This window comes from Grampus griseus, assembly GCF_964374135.1.
Source record: "Grampus griseus genome assembly, chromosome: 14".
NCBI lineage: Eukaryota > Metazoa > Chordata > Mammalia > Artiodactyla > Delphinidae > Grampus > Grampus griseus.
The window spans coordinates 44,017,374-44,038,964 of NC_139008.1; the positions used below are offsets into that span (position 1 = coordinate 44,017,374).

General features: G+C 57.5%; 2 protein-coding genes across 2 annotated transcripts; one reads left to right on the forward strand and one right to left on the reverse strand.

Moving 5' to 3' along the window:
• Nucleotides 1–2,983: 2,983 nt before the first annotated feature.
• SSTR4 (somatostatin receptor 4) lies at nucleotides 2,984–4,110 on the forward strand (the record flags this gene model as incomplete). The annotated part of the gene is given in 4 exon segments (XM_082670029.1): nucleotides 2,984–3,040; nucleotides 3,042–3,454; nucleotides 3,456–3,657; nucleotides 3,661–4,110. Coding segments are annotated over 4 exon segments (1,122 nt in total).
• Nucleotides 4,111–14,488: 10,378 nt separating this feature from the next.
• Nucleotides 14,489–18,109, reverse strand: THBD (thrombomodulin). Its single transcript, XM_082670426.1, has one exon. It carries the CDS (start codon nucleotides 18,092–18,094, stop codon nucleotides 16,340–16,342), a length of 1,755 nt encoding a protein of 584 aa, XP_082526552.1. The 5' UTR covers nucleotides 18,095–18,109; the 3' UTR covers nucleotides 14,489–16,339.
• Between the last annotated feature and the right edge of the window lie 3,482 nt (nucleotides 18,110–21,591).

Here is a 21,591-nt window from a genome sequence, read left to right on the forward strand (position 1 = left end):
GAGCGCCAAGCCCCTCCTTGTTGAGGCCCCTGAGTAGAAGCTTCTCCCGAGACCTGCGGGCCAGGTGCAGCCGTCCAGGTGCCGGAAAACAGACGAGATACTCCCATGTGCAACAAAGGAGGCGTTCCTGTCCCTTCCGACTTGAGGAGGGGCTGAGAGGCCCCAGCTCCACCCCCTCCCTCATCCCTCAGCTTGGAACTCCCACCAGGGCTCCGGCAGCGGGGACTGGCTGGACCCAGGGCAGCCCTTCCACCACCTGGAGGAGAAGGTCCCTGAGGCCCAGACAGGGCCCAGCTCTGCGTGGCTTGTGACCATGTGCAGCAGAGCACTGGGCCTGAGGCTGGACGTTTAATCAACAGACCCAAAATAGGTCCCACATTTATACCCTACAGGGAAGGGACAGGGGAGCTGGAAACATCATATGAATGGCCTTCATTCCCACCCCTTTTACTCAGTGAGACCGTGGCCCTGGGTGTTCTCTCCCGGTGGAGAAATGTAGAGGCTGGTCCCCTTAGGCATACCTTTAGTGCCATGGGGAGAGGACAGGTCTGGGGGCCCAGCGTGCACAGCCACTTCCCGCCCGGGGGCCACCAGGCTGCCCCCCTGAGCAGAGAGGCCGCCTATCGGTTTTCCGGATGTTCCTCCCAGACTCTCCCTGTAGCCCTGAGGGCACAGTGAATTCCACACACCGTGGCCCCTGGCTGCCTGCCTCTCTGTAATGTCATTCAATTAAAAGTTCCATGAGTGCCTTTTAGAATTATCTGGAGCGCCTTCAAAACATTCAGGTGCCAGGGCCACCTCTAGACCAAGCAACTCAGAGTGTGCGGGACAGGCCCGGGCTCCCACGGGGTGCCAGTGGACAGCCAGGGGTCAAGTTTCCACACTGCAGAGGGTGCCTGGCTCTCTGGGAACGAGTTCCTCAAAGCCAAGGCTATGTCAGACACGCCCCCCACCGTGTCCCAGGCTGCAGTGGGGATGGGACCTCTGCTTCCACGGTCAGCCTCAGAGGGGTCTGCACCCAGTCTCTCAGCTCCTGTGTCCCAGGAGCGACGCCTGCCCCTCCCAGCTCACCTGCACTGATGAAGGGGATTCACTGCCTAGGTCAGCGTGCTCAGGGCAAACACACTCGCACCCAGGAGCTCTGAACTACCAAGCTCCCTGGTTGGGGGTGTTAATAATAATGATCACATATAGTGCTTATGGGGCCAAACACTGTTGTAACTGCTTCCCACGTGTCGGCTTATCTAGTCCACATGACAGCCCACGTGATAGCACCAAGACTGATGCCGCTTTACAGAGAGGTTGAGTAACTTGCCCAGGGTCACACAGCAGGGAGGCAGTGGAGTGGGGATTCCGACCAAGGCAGTCACCTTAATCTACCCTGCCTTCAAAACCACCTCTGTTCCAAATTTGCCTCCCCCTCACACACCACTAGCTGAACCAAACCTCTGGCAAGTCAGCCACGTGGCATTTTCCTGACTTTGAGGACAAACCTCCGCATTGATCCTGGATTTCCCCACCTCTCGTTCTTCAAGTCTGTGAGGCTTGGTCATTATGATGACGCTGTGTCAAGGACAGTGACGCTTGGTATCAACTCAACTTTTTTTCCTCAGTAATTTTTCAAAGCTAAGGCATCCGGCTCCCAACCTGGGCTTGGGGGTCAAGGTGCAAGGGGACTTGAGAGTGAAGTAGGGAAATGAGACAGCACAGGAGAGTGTCCATCTCAGGACAAGCCCATCTTGCCTGGGGGCCCGTGTCCCCGCCCCCCAAGTCCACTGCAGGAGAAAGGCCCATGCCCGTGTGCCCCCCCACTGGAGAAGTCACTGCTGTGGGATGGCCCGCGTCTCAGCTGCCTCTCTGATTGCTCTCTAAACACGGAATCTGGGGACACTATTTGTGCAAACACTGTGATTCCCTGCTCGCGGCCTCCGATACGCCGGATTTCAGTTTAATCTGGGAGCCCCTTCCTGATGTACCAGAGGCTTTCAGGACTGATCTGGGGCTCAAGGAGGCCACCGCCCACAGAGGCGGAGCTCCCAAGGGCCAGCACCCCACAATTTTCCAGGGCAAACCCCCACTTCAGGAACTCTGCTGTGCCCTGTGCCGACTAGCAGAGACGGCTGGGACTGGGGGCTGCTTGGTGGGTGTCCAGCACGGGACGGTCCAGCCTGGGGGTGTGAACTCGCATTCTCCAGAGTTTAGGAGGAGAAGGAGACCCAGGGAGGACCCGCGACCCTTCCTGACCACCCCTCCCAGGCACATTTCAGATATCCGGGTGCAGACTCCGCCTCCGGGGAAGCCGAGTCGTGGGGCGGAGGTTTCCTGGGGTCTGGGTCCGGTGCTCTCCGCCTCCCTCCGTGCCGGCCCGCGCACGGAGCACCTGGGTCGGAGGCTGGCCTTCTCCTGTGGCATCTCTGCTTCCGCGTGTCCATTTCCCACCTCAACCCCCAGCCCCACCTAAATCCAATGGAAAGGGTCGCGGGATCCGCGGCTGCGCGGGGTGCGAGGAGGGAGCGATGGGGGCCCGGGCAGACGTGGAACTCCCCACGACGCCAGCAGGAGCCTCGGGTTCTGCCCATAAAAAGAGTTTCAGGCGGGACAGACCCTGCGGGTCTTCAGAGGATGAACGGGACAGGGGCGGGGTTGGAGATGGGAGGATGTCAGCGCAATCGGCTCTGTGCGCACAGGTGAGTCCCCGCCATCCCTGGGGCCTCAGGATCCAAACGGAGGACTCCAGGCCACCCTGCCCCCGCGGCTGCGGGTGCCGGAGAGCAGAGCAGGGGAGAAGGTGGCAAAGGGCCAGAGAAGCCGGGGTCTGCGTGGGGCAGGGCTGGGCGCGGGTGGGCGGGAGCGCCCAGCTTTGGGCGGAGCAGGGAAAGGCGACCGTCTGCCCCGAAGCCCCGCCGGTCTCCGGGGCGCAGCGCCGTCCATGCCCGCTCCGCCGCGCCGCCGCCACCGCCTTCCCGGCCTCCCCCATCCCGGGATGAGCGCTCCCCCGACGCCACCTCCCGGGGGCGAGGAAAGATTCGAGACGGCCTGGCCCCCCGGCGACCAATGCCAGCGGCACCCCGGCGGCGACGGAGGAGGCGGTGGCGGCGGGGACGGTAGCCATCCAGTGCGTCTCTGCGCTGGTGTGCGTGGTGGGCAACGCCCTGGTCATCTTCGTGATCCTCCGCTACGCCAAGATGAAGACGGCCACCAGCATCTACCTACTGAACCTGGCTGCGGCCGACGAGCTCTTCATGCTGAGCGTGCCCTTCGTGGCCTTGTCGGCCGCCCTGCACCACTGGTCCTTCGGCCTGGCGCTGTGCCGCGCGGTGCTTAGCGTGGACGGCCTCAACTCATTCCCCAGTGTCTTCTGCCCGGCCGTGCTCAGCGTGGACTGCTACCTGGCTATGGAGCACCCGCTGCGCGCTGCCACCTGCCGCCAGCCCGGCGTGGCCAGGCTGGTCGGCGGGTGTGTGGCTGTCGTCCTCGCTGCTCACCCAGACCATTGCCGCCTTCGCCGACACCAGGCCGGCTCGCGGCCGCCGGGCTGTGGCCTGCAACCTGCACTGGCCGCACCCAGTGTGGTCGGTGGTCTTCGTGGTCTGCACTTTCCTGCTGGGCTTCCTGCTGCCCGTCGGCCTGTGCTGCGTGCTCATCGTGGGCAAGGTGTGAGCGCTGGCGCTACCGGCCGGCTGGCAGCAGCGGAAGTGCTCGGAGAAGAGGATCATGGGGCTGGTGCTGGCGGTGGCGGCCGTCTGCGTGCTCTGCTGGCTGCCTTTCTACGCGGTGCAGCTGCTGAGTCTCTCTGTGACGGGCCTGGATGCCCCCGTCCACCACATGTCCTTCATCCTCAGCCACGCCAACAGCTGCGCCAACCCCATCCTCTGCGGCTTCCTCTCTGACAACTTCCGCAGGTCCTTCCAGTGGGTTCTCTGCCTGAGCTACCGTCTCCTGGATGCCTTTGGTGGTGCAGACCAAGAGCCACTGGACTACTGTGCCACCGCCCTCAAGAGCAGAGGGGGCGCAGGAGTCTCATGCCCCCCACTACCCTGCCAGCAGGAGCCCAGGCAACCAGAACCCAGCCGCAAGCAGGTCCCCCTCACCAGGACCACCACCTTCTGAGATGCCCTCACCACCCACCCAGCGAGGTCACCTCCAAGGGATCTGCACCACCTACAGCCCAGCAGACCGCCCGTGCTGCCTGCTCCCCTGAGAACCACCACCTTCCTCCACAGGCACCTGCTTCCCGCAGTCTTCGTGCACCCCCAAGAGCATCAGAGCCCCTCAGGCTTCCCCTCTCCCCGGGATGCTGGCTTTCAGAAGGATGCTTCCATGGGGGTAGGACCCTCTGAGACCTGATCTAGGATGAGAATCATTCCTGAAACTCTGGCTGTGTTTTGAGGGGGGGGAGAAGGGAGGTTGCCAGGGAGCAGTGGCTCCCAGCAGCTCTGCCTGGGAGAGGACTGTCCGGAGGGTGGAGGGACCCGGCACCCCTGCTCTGCGCAGACTCTCTGTCTGCCTGTGGTGGGGACACAGCGTGTTTGGAAAGAGGGGGAGGAAGGGAGATGCCTCCCAGTGCTTTCCCTTTGCTGCTGTTCCGTGGCCCTTGTGCAGAGAGATTTGTGTGTGACAGCCTCGGGCCCAGACTCTGTCACCCCCTGACCACCCACCCCCCCGACCCAAAGCCTGCTTGCAATCACAAGTGTCACCCTGGTTGTCCTGGGATGGTAGCAGGCTTTTTGTGAGTAGAAAAGGTTTAGAGAGACCTGGAGTGGGGTTTATTACGAGGTGTGAAACCAGGTCCATAATAAAGACACGGAGAGGATACATCTCATCTAGCTCCAATGATGGGATTTCTTGCCCCCTCCCTCTGGGTGGGAGGGGAGCAAGGGAAGGCGAAAGAAGCCCAGAGAAGGCAGATGGAAATCAGCCCGGAGTTTGAATGGAGGAAGCAGCTCTATCACCGCTATTAAAAAAAGGTCTATGTTCAGGATAACATCAGCCAGATGTAGATAATAAACAAACGTAGGCCGAACACAGTAAAAGGCCATAAGTTTCTGCCTGATGTTCACGCAAGGATGAATTATCTTTCCCCAAAGGACAGAACTGGCCTAAGAGGAGCTTCGATCCTGCTTCCTGCCAACAGTGGAGGCGGGGGCTGCGGAGATGCGGGTAGGGCTTCTGTGGGAGGCTGGACGGCAAGCGGGCTGTTCTGTGTACAGGGAGCGCCACGGGGGCCCCGGCTCAGCTCAGCCAGGACACTCCTGGCTTTGGCTCGGGGGTCCTGACGGTGACAGGAAGATACTGGGGCAGGCGGGGAGCAGGGCCTCTGAGGAGAGGCCCCTCCGCTCACCCGAGGGTCAGGCTTGTGGAGCTCACGGCTTCCTGGCAGGGAGGCTTCAAGAGAAAACGTCCTGGGCCTGACCTGGTCCGGGACCTGCCAGACTCACGTCTCCTCCGGCAGCCTGCAGGCTCCAAGGTGGGCACAGGGGGCTGCTAGGGAGCTAAAGAAGGCTGAGGCAGGGCCCAGAGGGGATGGCCCGCTTCCACCACGGGCCAGGGCTGCTCCCTGAGAGCCAGGGCAAAGGGAACAAGGCCCTTCCCTGAAGCGCTCGGGCCAAAGCCAGGCTTCAGGGATGTGAGCAGACGCCTGACGTTCCAGGAACGGGCAGGAGAGCCAAGTTCGGGCCCTGCATCCAGTGTCACGTGACCCGGCAAGGGACTGAACCCAGGTCCTCAGGGTTCTGAGGAGGCCCTTCCCCAGCCAGCACACGGTGACTCTTAGAGGACTGACCTGATGGTTCTGTCCACGTGGCTGTAGATGCCAGCTGCTCCCTTCATGAATGAAAAAAAGAAACAGCCTTGCCATTGGGCACTTACTCCTGCACGTGACCAGCCAGCCCAGTGACCCGGAAGCAGTGATCAGTGGCGATCAGTGTGGTGTGTAGGCTGGGGACGAGGTGGATATGCAGATGTTCCGGGTCTGCACTGGGTGGTGCCCATCTGTCTCAGAGAGAAAATGTGCAGCCAAGTCTGCACTACAGGCTGGAGACGTGGCTGTGGATTGGAAACTCCTAACTAAGGCTCGGAGCCCCTTGAACCCACATGCACGCGTACACATGCGCACACAAACACATGCGCGCAGACACGACCAGACCACCCCCGCCCTGGCAGTATACACTAGAGTTACCCTGGGCATCTGGAGGCAGTCGGTGCTGGGCCTCCTGTAACCGTAACCTCTTGACAGCCTTTGAAAGTGAACTGTTTCTTTGTTCCCCAGTGCCTGGCGGTGCCTTGCAGGGCGACCACTTGATAGATGCGGTTGGACTGACCTGTGTGAACCACGCAAGCTGATGGCAGCGAGGTGAGGGGTTCACAGCACAGGCAGTGGTCTGACTGCGCTGCCGGGCCTCTGCCACAGCCTGGGTAGGGCCTGGGGTCCTCTCTTGGATCGCCCACAGTGACTCACACTGGGCACACTCTCTGACGGGCAAGACGGGGCACCGACCCAGAGTCTTGGCAACACTCCTGCTCTGCTGAGTAATTAAAAATGCAACCTTTTCAACTTAGTTGGTGATGGTTGAAGGCAAGGCAGCCTCAGGTGATGGAAAGAAAAGTCCCTGGAGGCAGGGGAGCTCCGCGCCAGCCAGCCCCGTGGGGAGTGCTGTAACCTCACTGAGCCTCAGTTTCCCACCTGAAACACGCACAAAGGGAGACCGTGAGTTTCGAGTTCTTTCCAGCTGTGGCTCTCTTTTATCAGGAACGCTGGAGCAAGGTGCTGCGGTGGTGGGAGGGGACGACAGCATTCTTCTGTGCAGACTGCTCTCTCCATAACCTGTTAAAAATGAGCATTGACACTGCCTTTGACCTTGGAGTCATAAATCATGCGGTGGAGCGGGGAGAGTCTTGCTGGCCGTCCTCCTTTTCAGCTGCAGGACCTTCTCGACTCCTGGGGCTTAACAACTCTGTAGCCGCAAAACATGCCGATCATTGGTCGGGGATGCGCTAGAGGCGAGGTGTTGCCAGCTACAGCAACGGGGGCCTTTGTAACGGCTGCATAAAACCCTCCCTCGAGGTCTGAAGACACTTGCACATTTTGCTGGCCTGGGGCATCAGCTGTGCAGACACCCTTTGACCTCATTGCTGCTCCATTTACCGAGACTAGGGGATCACAGCCTTTGGCTGCATCAGGAATGAAAACATTTTTTTTTGAGTTGAAATCCACTGTATTTCAAGCATACAGTTGTTGTTTTTCTGTTTGTGACTATAAAAACAAATAGATCAACACACTAACCGAAAAGGAAATAAGACTTCTGCGTTTCTGACCAATGCAAGGATACCAGTTTCCACCGTATCCTTCCTCGATCATCAGGGAGGAATGAAAACATCTTTATCCAGGTAGAAACAGCCTCCAGGTACCCTCCACCAGTGAGCTGGCTTTACCTTTTAAAATTGCCTTTAATGTACTGTTCAGTGACCAGCCAGGTGTTTAATTTTTCCAGACAATCAGGAAGATGGTATTTGCACGTGACAGGTGGTCACTCATCGGAGTTCTTGCCAAGTTTGTCAGCACTATGTTTTCTGCAAACATGAATGCAATTTGCACATTTATCTTTAAATTCTTGGCTTCACTTCACCATAAAAACATCCTACCTAGCACGCCTTAGGTGCCAACGCTGATATCAAAGGGAAAAACAACAAGAGAAGTCTGTGTTGGCTGTGCTACCTCAGAAATCGAACTTGGCAGCCTGAGCAGTGGCTGGGAAAATTCCTGCAAATCTGCACATCGAAGCTGTTCTCCGTCAGGCGGTCTGCCAAGAAGCATCCCCATTCCGCGTCTTCCCTCTTCTTAAGGAGATAATGGGATAAGCTCAGATTCCTTCAGCACAAATGTCAGAATCCGGAGGCCTGTCCTGTTGCACCCGGTCAGTGGGCACCACACCCCAATGCCCTGCTCTGGGGAGGCGAGTACAGGGGGCAGGGGAAGGGGGCAGAGGCATGCAGGCTGCACACCCCCTGCCGCTTCTGTCGGGGCAGGGGCGGGGCTGGGGCCTCCGTGGACAGCGCTCTGCCCTCGAGGAGCCTGGAGGTTGGTTAGTGGCAACGACGGGCATTAATCAGATCGGCACAGGAATGAGAGTGCGCTTCTAAGCCAAAATAAGAACCATCGGGGAAGTGATCTGGTCTCTGTGAGGCGACCTTGTGCAGGGCAGCCTCCCCAGGAAGGCTGAGGGGGGCGACGTCCTCCACGAGTTGTGTGGGAGAAACCAGGGTGAGAAGGGTGGGCAGAAGGGCCGAAGCAGAGGGGATGGTGTGTGCCAGCAGCCAGGAAGGGAGGCACTGAGAGTGCCCAGGGTAACTGGAACAGAGGCCAGCGGTGCCCGGTCAGTGGGAGGCATCAGCAGACGAGGACCTCATAGGCCCCACTGAGGACTTAGGACCCGGCCGTGGGACGGTGGTAACGATGAGAGGTGCAGGTCCACCTGGTCAAGAAACCCATGGATGACTCCCAGTCCCTGTGAAGCCGGGGCGCATGTGCCCTCCACTCTTCAGGGGGAGATTGGCAGGAGGATCGTGTTCTCATCCTTTTAATGTTTTTAAATCATTTTATCAACAAGAAGGCAGGGTCCCTGGTCCTATGACTGGATTGGTGTCATGTCTAACAGGGAGGGGCTCTTTTGAAAATGAGGGAACCAATATTGAGGAAGTCCCAGATCATCAACCATGTTGCCTAGAAAAGGAGCGCTGACCCCCAAAGTAAGATCCGAGGCTTCCTGTTATGAGGACACCGTGAGCCCCACCCGGCACCTGGCGAGGTGTGGACAGTGCGCCGGTGAGAAAACAGATTTGGGGACACACAGACCAGGGGCAGGCCACTGCTCACCAGCCCAGCGTGGCCGCAGGGATGCCGCGTGGCCCCTGGAGAAAGGTCAAAGCAAGAGCATCCTGCCCAGGTGTGCGGGGCAGGCGCAGGAGGCTCACCGCTCAGACAGCGGCACAGCGGCACCGGAGGACAGGGTGGTGCGTGCAAGGTGCTGGGGGTGTATTTGCGGGAGGGGGGTTGTGTTTGGTTGGCTTCTGTATTTTTCTGCATGCAGCTTTCTTTAGCCATTCCGAGGAGGCTGTGGTCTTTCTCATCTGTTTTTCGGGGAGTATAATGTATACGCGGTAAAAGTCACTCTTCTTAGGTGTGCAGTTCCGTGCATTTTGACAGAACTGTATAAGGTTACCCTCGTTTCACTGCCACCTCAGTCAAGCTGGGGACTGGCTCCAGGACCGTGTCCTTCCCTCTCGGTGGCCGTGACCCATGCGCTCTCCGAAGGGGAGAGAACTGGGGACGGTGCTCCTCAGATGCGGGCAGGCCACCCCAGCACAGCGTCTCCCCACATCCCCACGCAGGGAGCTCTGCCCTCCTGATCGCCCGGATTTGAAGCCGCAGCCTGGGCTCCAGAAACCACCCCCACAAACCACAACCCAGGGCTTGAGCAAGTGCCGGGCAGGTTGCAGCCTCCTCAGCATGGCTGCCCCTCCCCTCCGGGGCTCAGAGCTCCCCCGCGGCCCCGCAGAGCCAGCTCTTCCTCAGGACCCAGCCCCACCTGTCCATCGCGCCTGGACGGCTGGCTGCTGGGCTCGTGCTGCATCGTCTCAGCCCCATCGATGGAGGCCGATTCCCTCGCTCTGCAGATGCAGAAAACCGCAGAGAGGGAGCCTTGCCCTGTGCCCTCGGGCTGCCCTTTCTCCTCCCGTCCCCGCGCGATTCCCCAAGTCCTACCTCTTAGGACAAGGGCGAAGATGCTTGAAGAAAGGGGGGCGTCAGTGCTGGCAGAGAAGGGCCAAAACTGGTGCTTCTGGTTTCGATCACCATTTCAAGACGAATTGAACAACGAACCATCTGTCCAATACGAGGGTGCAGGGTAGGGGGTGCGGATCTCCGGCATGGTTGCGGGAGTAGGGGTCCATGGGCTCAAGGAAATCGAATGGAATTGAGGGGGGAGGCAGAAGGAAGGGGGGAGGGTACAGGAGACTGAGGCAAGCCCCGTCTTCCTCTTCCTCTTCCTCACTGGGTGGCCGAGGGAAGGTTTGCTTGAGTCCAACAGCCCAGAGCGAGCAGCTGGGGCCGGCCTCCAGGTGAGGACAGGAGAAGATTCCAGGAGGACAGGGAAACCCGGCCCTAAGTCGAGTGTGCAGGAGAGGGGCTTCCCAGGATGGTACAGCTCATGGATGTCTTGTTCAGGAGAACGTTATTTCAGGTGCAGTTGGGGGACATGTCTGGCCTGGGGTGGGGGACGTCATCACCACGGACCCCAGTTTGGAATCTTGGGGTTTTTTTTCTACTGGATCCCCGAAACCCTGCTGCTTCTGCTGCCCCACTTTGTTTCCACCATTTCCAGCAGTCGTGACTGAGCTAACCATCCCCAGGGTCCTTCTGTCTTTCGCAATCACACTTTCAAAACAGGCTGAAGAGGATTTGATTCTGTTAGAATCTGATGTTAAAACAATATTTCGTTTCTCTCGTGAGAGGAAATATGTTGTTTGCCTACATCTGAGCCTGCTGACCAAAAAAAAAGAAGAAGGACTCTCTCAAAACAAAAAAGAGATAGCGCTGAGCCCGGGCACACATTCTGAGCAAGACGGACAGACAGAGTCGGGCGTAGCCTGTGTTATTTTCCAAAGAAATGCCGAGAAGGTCAGGGATGTTTTCAGATGTGCTCGGGTGCCCCCCACCGAGTCACGACAACCACGGAAACATGTTTTTCTATCTTCTTCGTAACCTCGGTTTTCCTCGAAGAGATGACATAATGATTAACCCCCATTCGACACACGACCACTGTGAGCTTGGGGGTCTTCTGCTGCCTGCCCAGTCCACATGAGAAGGTCACGCCCAGGAGCCTCAGGAAGGGCTGTGGCCGTGCAGGGGGGCCCCTTGGGATTCCGTGGGCAGCAGCATTTCCTTACTTCCTACTGCGTGCCTCGAGGTGCCCCTCCTCCCTGAAATGCGTGATGTGCAGGCTTCCCGTCTTGCTTTGTGTGTCTTTACACTCTGGTGGGCTGCCAGGATTTCAGTCAACCCGGGCCCGAACGCGGGGTGAATGAGCAGGGCTTTGGGAGACAGGTGAGCTGCGTTTTGTTAAAACCTGTTTGCTGAAACGGAAGAGAAGCTGTCTGTCTGGTCATTCCTTGGAAAATCTTGTCTTTGTGATTCAAACATGAAAACACAGGGTCCTTGGTTCAGGGAGATCCTAAGGGCATAGTGAGCATCAGAGCGGAAAAGGGCTTTATCCGGCCCGTTGTGTAGACAGCTCCAGCATCAGTAGAGGGGGAAGGACAGGAGGGAACTTTCTGGTGTCACGAACATATTCTATATACTGATGATGGCAGTAGTTCCACGAATGTGTGTTCTTCAGGACTCAGAGAACTGTTTGCTAAAAAGGGCGGCTTTTACAGTCCAGGGGCCTGTGACTCCCCGGGGGGCTGAGTGCCCAGGCGCACGGCCCCCTGCAGTGCCCTCTGTGGCAGACAGATGGCTGGAGAGGCCAGGCACTGGCCCAGAGTCCCACCGGGACAGTTGTGGACACAGGGCCAGTCCCTTGTTTTGAACTGAAGTTTCTTTCCTCTGGCAGGTTCCTCTTTGGTGTGACTAGACTTGGGGCCCCAAGTGGCAGCTGGAGTTGGGGGGCGCTTCGGGCTGTGGTCACCCCTCCTCTGTGGCCTTCCTAGGAGCACAGTGGAGGGGGCTCTGCTCCCCCAGACTTTGATGGGCCTGTAAGCAGGGAGAATGGGTCTTTGAAATGGATTTTACAGCTGAGGAGGGACTGCATCTCCGCTGTGCGAGCCTCCCCTCCTGCGGCTCTGCCTGATGCCTGAGACTCCACCAGGACACGTGCCCAGGTGGGACAGCAGCCCTTCCAAGTGACCGCACCGTGCCTGGAAAGAACCCTTTCCACTTTCTGGAAACCTTGAACTTGCCCTCAAGACACTCCAGATCCCAACATGCCCTTTTGCTTTATCCACTTACACACCCACCAGTTCATTGTCGCGCATGCCCCGTTTAAGGAGCACCTGCTGTGTGCCAGCCCTGGGCCAGTTCCCTTCACCCAATCCTCATGGAAACCCCAGAGGGGCCCGGGCCGGCATCCTGTTTACAGCCTTGGGGTTTTTTTCTTTTTTCTTTTTTTTTTTGGCTGCACTGTGCAGCTTGTGGGATCTCAGCTCCCCAACCAGGAATTGAACCCGGGCCACGGCAGTGAAAGCGCCGAATGCTAACCACTAGGCCACCAGGGAACTCCCAGTCTTAGGGGTTGTGTGGTGCCCGTGGCCATGTGACCACCCATGTCAGGCTGGGATTCAGATCTGGGGTACATGACACCCACACTCTTTGTTGGCCCTGCTGGATTCTTACAATGCAAACTGTGCAAGTGTTGCCGTGGGGACATGTAAATGAGTCTAGAAGTAGGTGTTACCTTCTCAGATGATTTCAGTGCGTAAATGGAGCACAAGCGCGCTCCTATGAAACTCCTCCACTTGCACCGAGGATAGAATTCGACATCTCTAAGCTGACCTATGGTCCCCCCCTGCACTTTTCTCTCTGCATCCCACATCTGCAGCCTCATCCTGGACCCCCTCCTCCTTGCTCACCTCACTCCACACCTTCTGCCAAGACTCTTCCCAGCACAGGGCCTTTGCACGTGCTGTGCCTTCCACCCGGACTGCTCTGCCCTCAGCTCTGTGTTTGACCAACCCCTGCTTCTCCTTCACGTCCAGAATTGTCAGCTGGCCCAGCAGGCTCTCCAGCCCTGTCGTGCTGTGCTCTTCCCCCCCGGCTCCTACCACTGTTTCAGAGGCAATTCCAGTTTGGGGGGGGGCAGGAATTGTTTGTTGTATGTCTGTCTCCCCCACCAGAGCTCGAGCTTCTCAAAGCAGGGGTTTGTCACCATGCCTGTCACCCACCAGTGACAGAGCACATGCTCAATAAATATTTGCTGAACGGATCCAAGCGGTTCGGTCTGAGGGCAAAAAAGTCATTTGAGTCATAAAATCAAATTCTGACTCATCCACCCTGGCCTTCTTCCCCAGGCCCCATGAACCCTGGAACGCCATCAGCGAACACACACCGCACACCACTGCTGAGACTGAGAGACCTGGATGACAACGATGTGAATAGAAGGCAGGGCCCGCGGCCCATTTCACAAGGGCCACCCAGGTTTGAAATGCTGGCGGATCATTTTTAGAGTTAAGTGATCTCAAGTTCAGGTGAAGCCTGTACACAGAGAGCTGGATCTCCCACAGGACAGGAAGTGAGGCACATCGCGAGGGTCTGCGCCTCGCCCCCCCCCACCCTGCCGGTGTCCTGGCGTCCAAGATTCCCCAGTAAGGGTTCTTGCCTCTGAGTCTTGAAAGCGTGTTTTGGTTTTCTTGTGCTCTTGAGAAAGGATCTCTTCTTTGCAAGAAGACATCCTAAAGCAATGAGACTCTGACAGTCAATTCTACTGCTCCTGGGAGCAGACCCTTTTGAAAAGTGGAAGGGCAGGTGGTGAGGATGATTGGTAAGGTATCACTCTCCCCTCTCAACCCCCAGCCTGATTTATCTGTACCTGCTTTTCTCCCACTCATCGAGTTCTTCCTTCACACATACCTCTTATTGAATCTGGTTTTCTGCTAGCCTTCCGAGTCCTGAGGGCAACACTGCTGCACTGGCCATCTCGGGAAGCCACCCCTCACCTATCACCCACTCCACACCCACCCCAAAGCCGTCTCCTTCATGCAGGATGGACGTTGACATCTCCAACTGCATCTTCACGACAGCAACTACTCAGATTAAAACTGAGAAATTCGGCATGATCCAAATGTATAAAAATATTTGGATATTTGACTGAATTCAATTTTCTTCCAACTTTTGCTTTCTGAAACTTTCAGAACACTGCATATAAAATTCAGCCAGCTTCACCATCCCAGGAAAAGGGGCCCAGGAAATGTGTTATTAAAAAGACAGTGTTTCCTCTCTCCAAGAGAAATGAGGATGATTTAATGCTGCATGAGACCTTGGTCTCTGAGCCACAGACTGACTTTTGTGTTTGCATATCTCTGAGAGCAGATAATGCCAAAGCATTCACAGAGGGACACAGCCAAGATTCTAAGAGATGCCCCAAGAAGGACTGTTTAACTCGTCCCAACAAATAATCCTATAATATATTTTAAAACACTTAGGCGTAAGTCCTGTGTATGAAGTTGTTATGGTTACAGAAGGAAAAAATAAATATTTGTGCACACAGACATAACATGAAGTCCTTCTACAGTGAAAACAATCTCCACTGGAAAGGTCTTTGAAAGTCAGAGATGGAGCCTGGAGCAGACGGAGCTAGTGACGGGGTGGGGGCGCAGCCTTTAAAGGCACCTCTTGGCATCCACATTGTCCATGAGCCTGGTTTAATAACATAAAATGAGGGGGCTGGGGGAGAGAGGTGAACAGACACAAAACCCAAGAGCACTGTTATTTGTTTATTTTCCACTTGTGATGTCATAAGCAGGAGTTTTGCCTGTGTTCTAGTTTATCTCCAATAAATAAATAACTATGTACAAATGTGCTGAGTTTACAAAACGGTAGAGGAAAACCTTTGCATTACAAAAGATACATTTACATGATACGCTTTTTTCCATACACAGAAGCACGAAGCATTTCATTCCTAGCTTACTTGAACCAAAGACCCTGTGTGGCAATGTCTAAAGGTGGGTACCTAGGCTTTTCTACCAGAAAGCAAAGCTATAAAAGGAAAATTCCTCAGTTTCTTGAGAATATAGGGCCTGACTCGGCCTGCTACTTATTACTCATCCATATTTAATCTATTCCAGAATGTTGGAAGCTGTCTGCGACAGCTCTCCTCAAATATACGAAGCAGACAACCCCCTGCTGATCTCATTAAAATGCAGATTCTTGTGCAGTAGGTGGGATGGAGCCTGAGTGTCTGCATTTCTAACCAGCTGGCAGGGGCAGCTCCAGCTTCTTGTCCCTGGACCACGTTCCAAATGGCTGGGCTTAGAAGGCCCCTCCGAACTGGGAGAACTTCTCGAGGGCCTGATCAAGGTGAGGCCCTAATTGGCCATGCTCCAGGCTGCATCCCCAAGCTCCCAAATTCAAGACACCAGTAGAGCTGGTTTTATTTGGGCCTACAAATGACACGAACGGTAAGAGTCCAAATGGTCATTGGCATGAATCCTGCAGCTCAAAACTTTCTTACACTGTCTCCCGGGAGGTGCTTCCATCTTCTCTCAGTTTAGAGCGACCATGTGAACAAACATTTTCAACATTGTCAAAAATAACTCAATAATAATAGGAATAATAATAATGGGAAAAGACACTGCATAAGAAGCTTAACAACAATGACTACTTTTCAGTCCAAATCAAAACAACAACAACAATAAAACGGAGGTTCATTGTTTAAAAATAAAAATGAAAATCTCCTTGCGTTGAATTCCTGTGATAGTCCAGCAACATTAGTCTAACAAATGCCCTTCACATCTTAACCTCTGTTAAAATGATATTGCTGTGGCAGCCTGAAATTTCAGGACAAATTAGCAAATCTGCTGAAAGAACAAATTCCCAAGCATTCTTATTTCTAGTGTTTTTGTTTCTGTTTCACATAACAGTTCTGCCCAGGCAGACAGCTAAGGGCAGAAGTAGGGTCCAATACAGGTAGGGTGGCTCAGGTGGGTTGGCCGAGTTCCTGGGAGGGGTAAATTGGGAGAAATGAAAGGGCTGAAATGCCGCTTGGCTTCATAAATGCAAGAGGGCTGGAAAAGATAGTATAAGGGCCCCGGGACAAGTGGGAGCACATAAATACATAGACAGGGAAGGGGAGAGAGGGGAAGGGAGAACGGAGGGAGAGATACAAAGTGAGTGCCGGAGACACAAGGGTAAGGGGAAGAAGCCGAAGAACAAAAAATACTTACAAAATAAATATCCTGGTCATTATCTATGACTCAATTACACTTCACTTAGTCCACTGGGATGAAGTCTGCCCCAAGGCTACCAACCAAGAACACTCACCCCTCCTGTGCCCCTCGGTGAGGGCATCGGACACTTCGCAATCTTGTCACTGTATAACTGCCAACTCTGCCCACTTGTCCGATGACATCATAGAAATGGCTGGGGCCATACTTCTTCCAACGCGCCCCCCCCCGCCCCCACAGCCAAGTGTAGAAGCAGCGAGAGAAGAGGAGCGAGCGTCTTCTCCAGTTCTGACGCCAGCCAAGGTGCTTTGGGGTAGTGGGAGAGAAAGGCTGGAGAGGGGAGGAGCAATAAGGCCCAGGAGGGAGGAAAAGGCCACCCAACACCTGGGCCAGGGAGGGAGGTCCCTCAGAGTTTCTGAGGCGTCCGCTCGGTCTTCACGTGCTGCAGTACCACCTCCTTGGAGGGGACCCCGCACTTGTACTCCAGCTCCGCCCGCGAGGTGCCTTGCTTCTTGCGCAGGTGGCAGAGGAGCGCCAAAAGCGCCACGACCAGAGACAGGCTCGCGATGGAGATGCCGACGAGCACACCCGAATGCAGAGGCCCCGCGGGCGGGGGCGAGGGGCGAGGGGTGGCGCCGGGAGTCGGGCTGCCCGGGAGCGCCCCAGAGCCGCCGTCCTCCTCGTCGCCGCCCTGGTCGCGGCCGCTCACCTTGATGGGGTCACAGTCGGTGCCAGCCTGGCCGAAGAGGGCCGTGTCGGGCCCGCAGATGCACTCGTAGGTGCCGGGGAGGTTGCGGCACTCGCCAGGGCAGTAGCCGTTGTTGCACTCGTTGATGTCCGTGCACACGGAGCCCTCGTCCAGGATGTAGCCCTCGGGGCACCGGCAGATCGCCAGGTTGTTGGGGTCACAGTCCGCCGGGCACGAAGTCTGGTTGCAGAACATCTGGCACCTGTGCGGGGCGTGGGGGATGGGCACGAAGCCCTCGGCGCAGATGCAGAGGTAGTCAGTTCTGCCCATGGGCTGGCACTGGTACTCGCAGTTAGTGCCGAAGCACGGGTCCACAGTCTCCACGCACTCGCCGTCCACCAGGTCGAAGCCGGAGAAGCAGTGGCACTGGAAGCCGCCCTTCGTGTTGACACAGCTCTGCGGGCACGGACTGGGCACCTGCGTGCAGTCATCCACGTCCTCACACCGGTGCTGGTCCGCAGCCAGCCGGTAGCCCGTCGCGCACATGCACGTGTAGTTGGTGGGCGCGTCGGGGAAGCCGGGGACGCAGAAGTGCTCGCAGAGTTGGTGGCACGGGTGCTCGGCCGGCACCGCACAGGAGCGCCCGTCCGCCTGCAGGGCGGTGTCGGCGGGGCAGAGGCAGCTCGACGCCCCGGCGGTCTCGTTGCACGCGTGCTCGCAGCCGCCGCCCTCCACGCTGCAGGCCCAGGCGCCCGGCGCCTCCCGGCCCCAGCGCGCCTCGGCCTCAGCGGGCGGCACCGCGCACTCCAGCTTCACCCCGAGGGGCATCACGGCGGCCGAGCTGCCCAGCGGCAGCGCTTGGAAGTCCGCGCCGCGGGCCCCGAACGGGGTGCTGTAGGTGACGGAGACGCCGGCGGCCGCCGCGGCGCCGGGCTCCACAACCAGCGGCCGGCAGGAGGCGGCGAAGTTGAACTCGCAGAGGAAGCCGTCGGCCTCCGCGCCGCACTGCAGCTCCTCCCAGGCCGGCTCTCCCGGTGCCAGAGCCCCGGCCGCCGAGACGGCGACGCACAGCGGACCGCAGAGGGGCGTCCCGTCGTCGTGATGCCGCGCCCACCTGCTGTAGCTGGTGCGGTTGTCGCCCGTAACCCACTGGAAGCCGCGCAAGGGCTCGTGGTGCCCCGGGTCGCCGCAGCCGGGCGGGAGCTGCAGGCCGATCCAGAGCCGCGGGCCATCGCCGCCGTCGCCACTCAGTAGCAGGGAGATGACATCCGCTGCAACCGAGGAGCGCACGGTCATCAGGTGGCCCCGCAGCTGCTCGCAGACCCGGCTGGCGGCGAGGAAAGTCGCGGGACCCCGGAAGAGCGCGAAGCAGTCGTGCTCGACGCACTGGCTGCCGAGGGGCTGCGGCTCCGGGGGCGCCGGGAGCCCCAGGCCGGCGGGGGCCAACATGCCGAGGAGCAGGACGCGGAGCATAGTGTCCGCACGCCGCGCGCAGGGGCCCGGCCGGGGCTGAGAGGCGCAGGGCGCCGCCGGCGACAGCCGCTCGCGTCGGTCCCGGACTAGGCGCGTCCGGCTGCGTCGCGCAGCCCCGGCGAGGCAGCCTCTGACAGGCGGGCGGGCCAGGGCCCGAGTTTATAAGTGCGCGGCCCCCCTCCCTGGACGTTCGGGAAAAGGAAGGAAGTGCCTGGTGGGAAGGGCTGATGCTGCATTCTCGGATTACTGGGTTCTCCGGGCGCCCTGCGCCCGCCCTCGCGCCCGGGATCACCTCGCGGGGATGAGTAAACTCGGCCCCGGCTGGGAGGTCCTCGGGCGGGGCCAGCAGCGCAGGCTCCCGGGAGGACAGCACCTCTGTCAGCGCGGCGACAGGACCCGCCCCACGCGTGCAGCCCTACAAGGGGCTTAACCCGCAGCCCTCCTTAATCTCCGGTCCTCTTTCTTTTCCTTCATCAAAGTGTTGTTACCACCTATTTCAAGGAAAAGGCTGGATTGCGGAGCTCTGGGAATAGGAGACTGGGCGAGGAAGGCTTGGAATGAGAGGTGGGGACGTAGCGCCCAGGACCTGCAGGGCTGCGGGAGGAGGTGCCCGCCACCCAGAGGGTTTTGGGAGGGGCTGCCTAGGGCGTGGCTTTCCCCAAAAAACACGAGCGCAAGGAGAGCGAGCCACACCCTCCCCGGCCAGGGCGCCTAGCTCCGGAGAAGGAGGTGCTTGGAGACAGCGGGCGTGGCTAAGGCGACCACGCTCACCGGAGGAGGACTGGCCTAACACCCGGTCCCCAAGTGGGGACCCACGAGCCCCTGAGCGCCAGCTGCCACGGCCAGAGCTCATCTCATCGCGTGAGAAAGTCGTGGGGACACTGTCAGGGCGGCAAAGTCTTGCCACCCTTCGGAAGTGGTGGCAGGCGAATTCCCGCCGAGCCCTGTAGGGGCGAGCGAGTTTAGCCTGTTTGGTCTGAGTTCTAAAAGCATCGCAGAGGGACAGTGCAACTAGCACCCCCAAAGGGACCCGTGGTGTGCCCTTGCAGGGGGGGTCTGTCTTTTGAGGGTTTTTCCCTTTGGCTGAGCAATCAGATTGACACAGAGGAGCACATAAATGCCAATTGGACGGCAAAAGACATAGACGAGGGGCTGTCCTGGGCACGCGCGGGGTGGGGAGCTCTGGGAGGAGACTGGAATCTGTTACTTCGCGATCTTATCCGCTCACTCTCGGATCAGGAATGCGGAGGGGTGGGTCCAAAGCAGAACGGTGAGGGGCAAACTTTTTTTTTTTTTTTTTAACACCCTGCGCCATCCTCCGCCGCGGTCACTTACTGAGACGCGCCAGGCGGCGGCGCTGTTGAACTCTAAACGAAACCAAAGACGTTGGTGAACTCGAACTTGGGCTAAAAGGGTTAGGGTGTGGGGACCCAGAGGCCTCTCCCAGGGCAGGACACGCGGACCCCTCGTCTTACCCGCGGATCGGGCCCCCACGCCCAGCAGAGCCCAGGACTTGCGAAAGAACAGGAGAGTGTGGTGTCTTCACCTGCGGAAGACAAGCACCTGCCGGCGGACAGACTGACCGCAGTGACCAAGGGGGCGGGGCGGGGACACTCCGAAAGCGAAAGGGGGGAGGCACTGTGGTCCCCTGCACTCCCTGACGCCTGCCCGCGGGCGCAGAGCCTCCTGAATATCCCGCTGCCCCTCGGTACCCCACGAAAAGGGACACCGAGGTCTGAGGGTCCCCGGAGTGGGAGCGACTGCCCCTCCAAGAGGAGGAAGGAAAGACCCCCAGATCGGAGAGCCGCGCAGCCCAGGGTGGGGACGGGGCAGGCGCTGGCCTGACATCCCACTGGCTGCAGAGCTGAGTCAGGGGTCACCACTCTGGCCGCCCTGGAGAGGCTGTCTCGGTGCAACGGGCCCGGGGCGGGGCGGGGCCTCCAGACACCGGCTGGAACTCGCCCCTGCAGAGACCTCAGAGGTGGGCGCGTGAGACGGGAAAGGGGACCGGACCAGCCACACCCTTTGTTCAGCATTTCCAAAGGATTTCAGGACTACGGGGCGAGACAAAGCCATAAACGAAGGGCGGGGCCCTCTGAACCCGTGCCAGCCCTTAAAGGAGTTGAGGGACGTTCAAGCGTCAGGTCTGGCCGCCACCAGGCTGGGTCACTTCACGGATGGGTTCTAGCTGATTCACCCTTAGCCAAAGAGCTTTATCAAGTGTGGCAAGCAGCTTTTTTCTTAAGAGACGTAAAAAAGAACTTTCTAGTTCTAACATGAACACCTGCTCGTAGACTTGTTAACCCCTAGGTCCCCTGATGAAGACCCCGCTTGGCAGTGTTTCTCTCCAGAGCACGTGGGCAGCTGTCCCTGCTCTGACTTAGAACTTAAGCGTCTCCCGTGGGGAAGAAGAAAACCGATGTGTGGAAATGCACAATTCCAGGTGCTCAGGGCTTTGGGACTGTGAGAATTGGGGACTGACTCCCAATTGTTGCTGGTGATAAGAGCCCCAGGCCCCCCCCGGGGTGGAAAAGCCTGTCACTAGCACCTGAGGACACAGGACAGGGTGGAGAGGGGTGCATACCCTGTCCAATGCAATAGCCATAATCACCTGTGGTTATTTAAACTAAAACTCATTGCATTAAAGTTAGAAATTCGGTTTCTCAGTCGCACTAGCCACATGTCAAGTACCCCACAGGCTCGTGACTACAAATTGAACATTACCGAGAAAACACTTGATCATCGCAGAAATTGCTATTGGACGGCGCTTGTCTACACATAGAGCCAAGTAATGACCTCAGGGAAGCCATTGGTGGGGGCATATGAGTGTCCCTTCTAGGATTCCAAGAACACCGTCTTGCAACCATTATTGTTTTCAAGGTAATTGTTGTGAAAACCGCCATCAGAATCTAGAAGGGAAACCTTAAGAAGAGTAAAAACTGGGGCTTCCCTGGTGGTGCAGTTGGTGAGAGTCCGCCCGCCGATGCAGGGGACATGGGTTCGTGCCCCGGTCCGGGAAGATCCCACATGCCGCGGAGCGGCTAGGCCCGTGAGCCATGGCCACTGAGCCTGCGCGTCCGGAGCCTGTGCCCCACAATGGGAGAGGCCACAACAGTGAGAGGCCTGCGGACAAAGAAGAGTAAAAACCGTATAATCACTATTAGTACTTGACTAATAAATACATCAATATTATTTTTAACCTGGATGTTAAGTATAATAATTTAGACATTAAGAAGAAAGACATTTAAAAGATAAAAACATTATGCTTATAAGCCATAACAGTGTTAAAATATAGACACAAAAATTAAGTGTCTGTGGTGATGCAGCAACATATGAATCTAATAGTGGAAATTAAATGCCTGGTGAGCAAATGTTACTCAATAAACAACAGTCTGCCACTGTAGCAGAACGCAGGCTTTACTAAATATTTACTCTCAACCAGACTTGAAGAAAGAAGTGAGGTGAAAATTAACAGTACTTTACTGGCCCATTCTTTA

Coding starts and splice junctions, on each gene's coding strand:
- THBD (XM_082670426.1), bottom strand. CDS start 18,094: ATGCTCCGCGTCCTGCTCCTCGGCATGTTGGCCCCCGCCGGCCTGGGG.